Source organism: Strongyloides ratti (assembly GCF_001040885.1).
Source record: "Strongyloides ratti genome assembly S_ratti_ED321, chromosome : 2".
In the NCBI taxonomy this organism is placed as follows: Eukaryota; Metazoa; Nematoda; class Chromadorea; order Rhabditida; family Strongyloididae; genus Strongyloides; species Strongyloides ratti.
Window position 1 is genome coordinate 3,972,117 of NC_037308.1, and position 12,052 is coordinate 3,984,168.

Below are 12,052 nucleotides of genomic sequence, written 5' to 3' on the forward strand. Positions count from 1 at the left end.
TTTATTTTTAAAATTTTTCTTATGAATAAAAATTTACCTTAATTAATATTTATCATTAGTTTTTATCAAAGTTGTTAAAATACAATTTTTTTTAACATGAAATAAAATATATTTGATAATTAAAAAAAAAAGTAACTAATGTAATATTATTATAGAGATAATTGCAAATATATTCTATTTTTAACTTTTTTCAAATGGTAATAGAAAAAATTTCTCTCTCTCTTAAAATATTATTATAATTATTAATAAATTTTAATTATACTATAAAATATTTATAATAAAAGTACAATATCTAAATATATAATATGCCAGTTATTTTTTTATTTTAAATTAATTATAATGGTAAGAAAAAGTTATTATTACAACATTTTTTATGCTTTTTATAATTGTGTATTCTTGAGTGATTATATATCTATATTTATAATATTTTTAGAAAAAATATTTATTTACTCATGTTTAAATAATTAAGTTTTTACTGTATAAATTATTTATCATTAATATCATTTATATAATAGGATGTTTAAAGATAAAATTGCTCATGTGATTGAAGTTAGATAACTAGAAAAAAATATAAGTTAAAAAAAATTATTTTTTTTGTTTGTTTGTTATAATTCTTTTAGATATAAGTACAGTTAAAAATTACTTTTTCATTTTTACGTAATAACATAAACTGATTTTTTGCTTAAATAATTTATGAATAAATAATTATTATTTAGAAGAATCTATTTATAAAATTGCATGGGTTAATACCATTTACTGTTAAAAATAACTTTTAAATTAAAAAAAGACATTTGTTGTAACAAATAAATTAATAATTAAATAATATACTTAGAATATTATTTATTCACTTTTTTATTTATTTAAATTAAAAAAAAAATTGTATTAAGGAAATCATTGATATTATTATAATTGACATGAAGTTTATTAAAATATAACAGTAAAATAACATTATTATATATAATATTATTTTAAAAAAATTATAAAAACTTTGATATATTAACATGGATACTAGACGATTATAATAATAGAAAAAATTTTAAATGGCCATATTTTATGAATTGTACAAAGATTATATTAATAATTAAAATCTGGTACATTTCAAGAGTATAAAAATTTATTAACTTTGGTTATTACATTTTTAATATGATTGTATTTTATGTTATCATTCTAATATAAAATGATGTATGAAGAATTAGTAAAAAAATTTAATGATGGCAAAGAAATGAATCTTTAAAAAAAAGAACAATAATTAATAGAAAATTTACCCTATTGTTAATAAAAAAAATTTTTACATAAATAACATTTTTTTTTTTAAAAGATAAGATAAATAATAAAAAATAATTTTTTTTAGTATTATTTAATCACAATTTATTTAAAAGTAAATGTTGTTATTGTTTATTAGAATTTTTATTAAAGAAATTTATAATATATTTTTTGAAAGTTTTTCAGGGTAATTTTATAAAATCAAACTTAAAATTTCCTAGAATTATAATACTATTATTAATTGATACAATGATACTACGGTCCTTTCTGTAATAAACTTCTAATGAAAATCAAAAGAATATAAGAATTACTATATTTTTGAAATAAAAATCTTGTTATAAAAACTTTTATAATTGAATTATAAAAATATTTCAACTCTTATAGTTATGTTTTTATAATTATTTCATGATATATCTTTATTAATAAATGTTTTTTTATACTTTATATTTAGCTATTTCTTTTAATATACTATATGTATCATAAAAAAATAACCATCCATAAAAATTTCTATAAATATTAATAAAAAAAAGGTCCAATAAAATATGTCTATAATTTTTATTATCTATAAATACAAAAGAGATAACTTGTTGTTAGAAAAAATGATACATATAATAATCTAGTAAAATAAAATTTTTATAATAATTTAATGATATTTATATTTGTTTTAATTTAATTTATCATCTAGATATTCTAATTATTTTTGGCAAAAAAAAATTATGAAAAGAGAATGATTAAAAGTAAGATTATTAAGATGGCTAGTTATAATTAGTGACCCAAAGACAATAAATAATAATAAAAAAAAAAAAAATTATTAATTGGCTAACATTATTTGAAAGAGAAATGTGATTGGTGGTAGATAAAAATGAAAGTATTTTCATATTATTTTAGTTTCTAATTTTTATTTTCTCCATAGATTATGTTTCTATACTTTGGTATTTTATTACTATTTTTGGTTAGTTTTATTTTTTTAATATTTATATTATTATTTTTTTTATAGATAGACGTTAGTAATAGTAATCTTGTAATAGATAATGATGTCTCAACATCTCCAGAAGTTCATTGTAATGTTGATTCAATTAATGTTATTTTTAAAACACAAAAACCTTTTAATGGAAGAGTTTATGTTGATGGAGAAAGTTATGATAAAAATTGTGTTAAAAATTTTGGACAATATAATAATGAAAATAGTTTTGATTCTGTTGATGGTTTTGATTTTAAAATTCCTTTTGGTGCTTGTAATATGAGAAGGCAAAGAACTTTATCACCTAGAGGTGTTTCATTTAGTTTTAGTGTTATTGTATCATTTCATCCATTTTTTGTAACATCAAATGATAAAGCTTTCAAAGTTAAATGTTTTTTTATGGAAGCTGTCAAAGCTGTCGATGTTGGAATGGAAGTTAATAAATTAACAACACAAGTTATTGAAAATACATTTCATCTTCCACAATGTTCATATTCATTAAGACATTCAATTGATGGTGGTCCATTAGATTTTGCTAATGTAGGCCAACCAGTTACACATGTTTGGCAATGTGATCGAATAGCTGGATTTGTCTATGAAATGTTAATTCATTCATGTTATGTTGATGATGGTAATGGAAATAAATTTGAACTTGTTGATAACAAAGGATGTGCTGTTGATCATTACTTATTATCTGATCTTCAATATGATCCAATCTCATTTACAGCATACTCAAATACACATGTTTTTAAATATGCTGATCGTGTACAATTATTTTTTACCTGTACTGTACAACTTTGTTTCAAAGATGATGGTGGATGTAATGGTGTTACACCACCTGTTTGTTCAAATAAACAATTATTACCAGGAATTGTTGATGAATCATATAATAATAACAATAAATTAAATAATATTAAACCACCTATAGCACATATTAATTTACCTAATACTGAAGTTGTCAAACCATTCTTTGAAAATATTTTACCACCATCAAAAATATCAGAAAATGGTAATGTTGAAAAAGAATTACATGATTTATCAACACCATCACATCCATCTCAAATACCATCATTTGAAGAATTTAAGGCACGTGTTCTTAAACCACCATCACCATTAAATGGACCAATATCATTATATAAAGATAGTCCTATAATTGTTGCTGAAAATACTACAACACTTGACTCTAAAACAATAGATCTGAAAATATTTAATGAAACTAATAAACCAAAAAGATCACCATTATCTAAAAATAATGATGATCAATTTTTAAAATCAAAAAATAGTATGGAGGCTGATTTGTCTGTTTCATTAACAGTCCTCCCTATAACTAATCCAACATCTACTTTTGATAATCTTATCAAATTATCAGAAAAAGAATCTACCATTAAAAATGATAGATATTGCCTATCATCTATCACTATAATTTTATACATTCTTTTGGAATTTTTTACACTTACTATTTCTGTAACAATAATTATTGTATTTCTTTTAAAGAAATCTAAAACAAAAAGTAAATCATCAACTATTGAAGCATTTAATTAATGATAAAAAAAAATATATTTTATTTTTTCACTTAACTAAAATTTAAATAATTTTTTAAAATTTTTTTCTTTATCTATTTAATTGAAAATATAGATATAATAAATTATGTAAATTTTAACCTTTTATTAGTTTCAATCTTAAAATTAAAAAAAAAAGACTTGAAATAATATTATTCATTTAATCTTTATTTGGGGGATTATTTAAAATACTAGTATATGTTGGTGGTGGTACAGGATAGATAGTTGTGGGTCCTCTGGTAACAGTAGAATCATGAAGAATATGTGTTGTTGATTGTTGTGGAGGAACTGTCATACATCCAATAAGCATAAGATAAATACAATATATGAAACAACATATTAATCTATAAAAAAAATTATTTAATGTTATCAGTTATTTTTCTTTTTTTTTAAACATACCCAATAAATAAAAGAAAGCTCATAAAATTGCTAACACTGTTAATTTCTTTTTCTCTGTTTATTTTTTGTTCATCTAATCTATTGCTACGAATTTTGGAATGACCTACTTGATTAATTAATTTACTTTCATCTATGATATGCTCAATTTCATGAACATTTTTTCTCATAAATTCAAATTTTTTATCTAATGATAATTTGTTAAAGTATTCCTGAGTTTTATCAAAATTTTCATCACCAGTACTTGCTATTTCTCTTTTCTTTTTATTACCAGTATTTTGAAATTGATCAATTAAATTTTTTGCTTTTTTCTCATCATTTGTAGAACGTTTTTCTCTTACTTCCTTATTCTTTGTTTTTGGATCATAATAAAAGTCATATTCTTCTGGTGATAAGATACTATTTATTAATGTTAAATGACATAGCAAAAAGGTAAGTAATACAATCATCCACTTCATCTTATATTATAAGAATTAAAAATGAAAAATATTAATAATTAAAAAGAAATTTTTTTTTTATTCTTTATATAATTTTTAAATATTCATATTTTTGAAACATATATTTCTTGAAAATAAATTTTCTAATATGTTAAATTATTTTATAAACGATAGAAAAAAAAAATGTCATCTTTGGGAAAAAAAAACATATATATGAATTAGTAATTTATTGAAATTGTAATAAATGTAAATTTATTTTATTCCTGCTAATTATATCACTTTTATCAATATAATATTTTGATTATAGTTTTTTTTTTTTTAAATTATTATTTGTAGTAAATTTTTTTTTTCCTAGTAAATCATAGATTATTTTTTCTTTTATAATAAAAAAAAAAATAAATAATAAAGATTGTCATAAAGTAAATAAAATAAAATTTTTTTTTTGGTAAATAACCAAAAACTTATTTTATTAAATAAACTATAGAAAATGTATTTTTTAAATACAGCAGTTTGTACCTGTCAGGCAATGATAATCAAATAAAAAAAGCTTACTTCTATTTCATTATGTATTTTTTGGTATTTTGTTTTATAAAATAGATATAAAGTTTTTAACACTTTTATCTTTAATAATTATGTTAAATTTTTTATTTCAATGTAAAATAAATTAATATGATACTTTAAAGAGATTATATTTTTTAATAAATTTGTCTTCATTTTTTAAAATCTTATTTAAGTTCCTGTTATAATTTTTTTTATTGATAATCTTTTAAAGAATATATTTATTTATTATTTTTATCAATTAATGTATAGCTTTTTTTTACAAATTTTAGATGTCATTTGTATGTACCATTTGTACATTACCATTTACCGGTAATGGTACAAAACATGCTTTGATATCTACATACTGTGGGCATTTAATAGGAAAATCTTGTATTGAAAAATGGAAAAATAACAAACCAATTGATAAATTTAGTTGTCCAATATGTTGTACAAAATTAGAAGAAAAAAGTTACCATCCAATATATAATTTTCCTGATGAGGTAATTTTATTTTTTAACTAAAATATTTTTATAAAAAAAATTTTTTAGTTTTTAAATTTAACAATTACTTCCTCAGAAATACAGTTACCTTCAAAAGTTACAACAAAATGTTTACCTATAAATGATCAAAAAGATGAAGGAAAATTAATAAAAAAAAATGTTAAAAATATGTATGGTGAAGTGGAATTTTTTGATACTCATAATGGATTCATTTTAGTTATTGGTAAAAATTTACCCTTCCATAAATATTCTCAATATATAAAAGTATTTAACTTTCAAAATACAGAACCAATTTTTACGAGAAGTATTCAGAGGAGTACCTGTACAATTGCAACTTTTAATAAATGTCGTAAAGATGTTATAGAATTTTGTCTTGGTTTTGAGGAAGGTGATCTTTATCATGTTATTATAAATTTATATTTTGAAATACTTCGTGAAAGAATACTTATTCAAGAGAGTGAAAAAATTTATTCAATATGTTTTTTAGACAAAGATAAGATTGCTTATTCAATTGGATGTGGAAAAGTTTTTGTATCTAATACATTTAATAGTTTTAATAAAATACAATGGGAAATTATTGATAATTTTGAAAAATATAATATTAAAAATCTTCAAAAATTAACAAAACATATTTTTTTTGGAAATGTTAATGGTAAACTTTATGCATTTGAAGAACATAAATCAACAAAAAATGGTGTCTTATTTTTTTATTATGAAGATAAATATGTTACAAATTATTATATTGATCAAATTAATGGAAGTATTTTTATTTTTTGTAATGAAAAAAAAAATTTAGAAAATGGTATTATGAAATCTAAATTATTTATATATCAAAATGTTGCAAATATATTATTAAAATTTTATGAAGAAGAAATTGATATATTATATAAAAGTTATATACCTAAAGGTATACCAATTAACTATATATCATTGGGAGTATATTTTAAATCAACATTTTTTGTTCTCAATGATACTGGATATTCATGTGTATATTTTTTTATATTAAATTTAGAAAAAAATTCTATTGAAGTTATTATTTATTCTTTAAATTCTACTAGATACAAAAAATTATTAATTTATTTAAATGAATTTTTTGAAAATTTAAATGAATGTATAGATATTCATGTTCTTAATAATCCAAAAATATATCTTACAAGGATTATAAAAATACCAATTTGTTTATTTTTTAAAGATAAAATTGTTAAATTTAATTTTTTTAGTACTATACCTGAAAAATATATTTAATATCATAATTATAATTTTTGTTTACTTTTTTTTTTAACTAAATATAAATTTATTAAAAATTATATAAAATTTTAAAGTATTAATTTTATAAAACTATATAGTCTTTTTTTCTCACAAATATAAAAAAAAGAGATTAGTTTTATAATTATATAACAAAGTCCAAAAAACTTAAATAAAATCTTTTGACTAATGTCATTATAATTTAACACACTGTCTTTTAAATATTTTTTTTTATCAACATGATAAGATATTTTATTGTACAATTCATTTTCTTCATTTTTTGTTAATACCATAACATTTTATTAATTTTTCTTAGATGGATTTTGGCTATGATAAATTTTATAATACTTTTACTCAATCAAAAGAAGATAATTATACTTCTTTAACATCTTTTAATCATATCTCAAATAATTTGCTACAGGAGAAAAAGAAAAATTTTATTAAAGAAAATACAATAAATTACCTTAATTGTAAGATACAGTTTGACAAAAGTTATTGTCAATCTACTAGTAAAATAATGGAAAGAGTAAGTTATTTTATTAATTATATACATATTTTTTTTAGTCATATATATTTGATAATAATACTGATACAAAAATATCTAATGACAGTAATATTATAAATAATTATAATAACTTGAAAAATATAAATCATGAACCTTATACTAAAACTATATCAGAAACATTTTTTAGTGATAATATTCATCTATTTGATTATCATAATGGATACCTTTTAACTGTTAGTTTTGGAAATGTAGATCATTTTAATAGTCAATTTTTGAAAATTTTTAATATTGATACTGGTAATCTTTTTTATTCAGAAAAACTTGATCCATCTCCATGTACAGTTGTTACATTTAATAAACATAATAATGAGGCTGTTGAATTTGCTATTGGTTACAAATCTGGTAAAATCAAAAAATTAATTTGTTATTTTAATTTTAATAAACTTTTCATTGATACTACAATTTACAATGAAAAGAAAAAAATTCATTCAATTTGTTTTTTTAAAATTCATATATTAATATATTCTATTGGTAATGGAAATTTAATTATAATTGATACAAATGAAAATGTTAAACAAACAAATTGGTCCATTCTTAATGATAATGAAAAAGGAGTTATTAAAAATCTTAAAAAAGGAAATGAATATTTTATTCTTGGAATGATAAAAAGTCAAATGTATTCTTTTAAAGAAGATACAAAATCACACAAATTTTGTCAAGAAGTTAATGGAGAAGTTATTGACTATCATATAGATTACACCAACAACCTATATTTTATTGAATATATTATGAAAAAAAAAATTAAAAAAAAGGAAAAAAAAATTAAAAGTTATCCTTCTTTTAATTTTTATAGAAGTATGTTTGGATATTCTATAAATGAATTAGAAAAGTATAAAAAAATGTCTTTTTATGATAATGATATATTTAAATGTCTTCTCAAGAAAGAAAATCAATTTGCCTTATCATTTAATTCATTTCTTTTTGAAATTGAGGATAAAAATAATTTTGATGCTTTTTCTTTTATACAAAATATTTTATGTAAAATTCTTAAGAATGTTAATATTTTTGTTGGTAGAAATAAACAACCAAAAAAATTATTTAATGGGATAGATGAATGTTTGGAGATATTTTGTTTGAAAACACCTAATTTATTAATACCAAATATTTTAAAAATGAAATTACTTTTAGTATTTAAAGATAATTTTAAAATTATTGAATTTTATTATCCAATTTTAGAATGATAATTTAAATTTTTTTTTTCTTATAGCTAATATTTTTAATAAATTTCTTTTTTTAATTATATAGATTTATATTTATTTATTTAGAAAAAGTATAAACTTAATTAAGTATAAGCTTTTGATTTCTTATATAAAGCAACAAATGCAATTAATCTAAAAATAATATTTAAAGCAATCATTAAAAAAATATTTCTAAATTCATGTCCAACTTCAAAATCATAATCTTGTAAAACTTCATAACCATTCATATAACAATTATGTGGTATAGTTATATTAGTTTCTGGAACAGGAATACATCCTTCAATACTATCATAATTTATCCATTCATTAATAGCCATAGTTTCAAATGCATATCCAAAATATGAAAAATATCTCATCCATGAAAAGTACCATGGTAAATTTCTAATATTAATATAAAAACCAGAAAATGCTAACATTGGTATGGTAAATATTGGCATTACAGCAACAGCTACACCTACATTTCTAAATAAACATGCAGCCATATATCCTATACTAATAGCAACATTTGTAACTAATGTACCAGTAATAATAAAAATTAAAAATGTCCATATATTACTATATAATCCAACCATCCAATAAAGAATAACTGAAAAAGTAACAGGATAAAGAATAAATTGTGGTATATCAGCAATATTTTTAGCCAAAAAATATGTATCAACTCTATATAATGATGAATGATGTTCTCTTAAAAATATTGGTAATTCATCACACATTATATATACAATAACAAATTGAAACATAAAATTTAAATTTGAAACTGCCTGAAAAAGGACACCATTAATATTCATAACTGTTGCCTGTTTTACAGGTGTTTGAAAATAAACTAAACCAAGAATAACTGCTATAAGTATAGATTGAAAAAGTCTAACTTTTAATAACATTGGTTCACGTAATGTTACAAGAAATGATCTTTTTATTAATGCAATCATTTGTTGACTATATGTTGATTCATATTTAAATGAAGCATTATTTTTTAATTTTTCATCAACTTCTAAAAGATCATTAAATGATACTATTCCTGTTGTTGATCCTTTTTTTTTACCAATACATTTATTATATAAATTTTTTCCTTCATCACTATTTTGAAATGTATCACAAATTTTTTTAACTTCTTTTTGACATTTTAATTCTTGTTTTTTTTTAATTGCTAATGTATTAATAAAATGATCAGATGGATTAAAATTTGGTGGTACTGGTAATCCAATATTTTTCCAAAAATTTATTCCACCTGATATTGTACCAAAATATCCTACTCTACCTTCAGCCATAAATAATATTTTATCAAACATTTCAAAAACTTGTGATGATGGTTGATGAATAGTTACAACAATTGTCATTCTATTTTTTGAAGCTAATTTTTTTAAAACTTGTACTACTTGTTGTGCTAAAAATGAATCTAATCCTGATGTTGGTTCATCACAAAATAATAATGGTGGTGCTGTAATTATTTCACTGGCAAAGGCTAATCTTTTTCTTTCACCACCACTGATACCTTTTTGTTTATGTGGCCATCCAATAAGATTTTTAGCACATTTTGTTAATCCTAATTCATCTAATAACATTGAAACTTTTTGATCAATCTCTTCTGTTGTATAATTACGACCCATCTTTAATTTTGCCACAAATTTTAAATGTTCCTCAACTGTCATTGATCCAATAAATAAATCTGTTTGTTGAACGTAGGCTGAAAGTTTTCTCAAAAGTTGCCCATCAACCTCAACATCATTTATTTTAATTTTTCCACTTAATGCTAAACCAGATAAATTTTGTTGTGTTAATATATTAAGGAGAGATGTTTTTCCTGCTCCTGATGCTCCCATAATTGCTAAAACTTCTCCCGGTTCTGCAACACCAAAAACATCCTTCAATATGTATGGTCTTTTTTTTATAATTTCATCTGACAAATCAACTTTTTTACCTTTACTTGTCTTAATATTTTGTGATGGTCTTGAATTAATATCATGCCATGATAATTTCATACTTGGAACAACAGATGATTTTGATAACTATATTTAATAAAATATTTTTAATAAAAAAAAAAGATAACCTACAACAGTACTTTGTTTTTGTCTAATACCAGAAAAAAAAGACATAACTTCATCATCCACAAATCTAGAACGTGACATTTGATCTAATTCATCATTATCTAATAATGAACTCTCATCAACAACTTTAATTGAATGATCATCAGTATTTCCATTCACAGACATGATCTTTTTTATTTAATTTAATTTACTATTATTTTAAATAAAAAATATCATACAGAAAAAAAAGAAGAAAATGAAGTAGAAAAAAGATATAAAAGTAAAAAATAAAAATAATAAAATTTTTATTAATAACCTTTTTATTAGGTTTAATTTTATTCTTCAAATAGTTGTTGTATTAATACAATATATAAATGAAAGTTAAGATAAGAAATAATATAAACAATTTCATTCCACATCAGGAGCTATCATTACTATTACTTTTTAGTATCATTCTAATAAATATAAAATATATTAGATAAGAAAACATTATTTGATAGTAAATACGTATCTATTTTGTATCCTTCATGTAAAGTTTTTTTTTTTTTTATTATTTTAACTTAGCCATTATTTTATATATTTGTTCTTTGGAGATTGAAATAGTAAAAAAAATAAAAAAATTGTGAACCTTAAAGATTATCATTTTGTTTGATTAGATATCACATGTAAAGTTATCAATTTTTTTTTTATTTTAAATTCTTCAATTACAAAAGAATATGAAAAGATAGTTGATTGTTTATTATATAAAAAAATTCCTTTTTTTATTAAAAAAAATTTGTATAAAATGGGTACTATAAATCCTGTTCTTAGGAGTATATATAATATATATTTTATACTAATGTAAATATAAATTATATTAATAATATTTCATGTTCTCTAAATATTTTAAGTATGAAAAAGGACGAGATTTAATAAAAGAGTTTGTAATGTAAATAACGTTCCTGATCTATAAAATTTATATTATTTTCAAGGTTATATATTTTATCATAATTTATCATATAAGGTGTGGATAAATGTCAAGATTATAATTAATGAAGTATATTGTTAAAAGAGATAAAATAAAATGAAATTTTTTAAATTTAGTATATTTTAAATTAATATACATTTAAATTATCAGATAAAGAAAAAAGTATACTATATATCATTAAATAACATAAAGAGAAAGGAATTATTAAAATTATAATGTAAAAACAAATTATATAAATCATAAGAATTACATTTACATTAATTATAAATAATAAATTCTTATTAAATATATATATATATATATATATATAGTTAAAAGAATATTTTTGTTTTATCACTAATATGACCTAAATATTCATTTTAATTTATAATTTGTATGCCATTCTTCTATATAATA

At 19.9% G+C, this 12,052-nt stretch overlaps 5 protein-coding genes across 5 annotated transcripts; 3 read left to right on the plus strand and 2 right to left on the minus strand.

The window, feature by feature from the left end:
* Positions 1–2,179: 2,179 nt before the first annotated feature.
* Positions 2,180–3,766, plus strand: SRAE_2000128300 (Zona pellucida domain-containing protein; the record flags this gene model as incomplete). The annotated part of the gene is made up of 2 exons (XM_024652216.1): positions 2,180–2,215; positions 2,261–3,766. 2 exons carry the CDS (start codon positions 2,180–2,182, stop codon positions 3,764–3,766), a joined length of 1,542 nt encoding a protein of 513 aa, XP_024505815.1.
* A 177-nt stretch (positions 3,767–3,943) lies between these two features.
* On the minus strand, positions 3,944–4,628 carry SRAE_2000128400 (Hypothetical protein; the record flags this gene model as incomplete). The annotated part of the gene is made up of 2 exons (XM_024652217.1): positions 3,944–4,127; positions 4,183–4,628. 2 exons carry the CDS (start codon positions 4,626–4,628, stop codon positions 3,944–3,946), a joined length of 630 nt encoding a protein of 209 aa, XP_024505816.1.
* An 818-nt stretch (positions 4,629–5,446) lies between these two features.
* On the plus strand, positions 5,447–6,901 carry SRAE_2000128500 (Zinc finger, RING-type domain and Zinc finger, RING/FYVE/PHD-type domain-containing protein; the record flags this gene model as incomplete). Its single annotated transcript, XM_024652219.1, has 4 exons — positions 5,447–5,656; positions 5,705–5,826; positions 5,874–5,879; positions 5,971–6,901. The coding sequence occupies 4 exons, from the start codon at positions 5,447–5,449 to the stop codon at positions 6,899–6,901; spliced, it is 1,269 nt and encodes a 422-aa protein (XP_024505817.1).
* Positions 6,902–7,418: 517 nt separating this feature from the next.
* SRAE_2000128600 (WD40/YVTN repeat-like-containing domain and WD40-repeat-containing domain-containing protein) lies at positions 7,419–8,647 on the plus strand (the record flags this gene model as incomplete). Its single annotated transcript, XM_024652220.1, has 2 exons — positions 7,419–7,427; positions 7,466–8,647. The coding sequence occupies 2 exons, from the start codon at positions 7,419–7,421 to the stop codon at positions 8,645–8,647; spliced, it is 1,191 nt and encodes a 396-aa protein (XP_024505818.1).
* Positions 8,648–8,748: 101 nt separating this feature from the next.
* Positions 8,749–10,875, minus strand: SRAE_2000128700 (ATP-binding cassette sub-family G member 2; the record flags this gene model as incomplete). Its single annotated transcript, XM_024652221.1, has 2 exons — positions 8,749–10,671; positions 10,717–10,875. 2 exons carry the CDS (start codon positions 10,873–10,875, stop codon positions 8,749–8,751), a joined length of 2,082 nt encoding a protein of 693 aa, XP_024505819.1.
* Between the last annotated feature and the right edge of the window lie 1,177 nt (positions 10,876–12,052).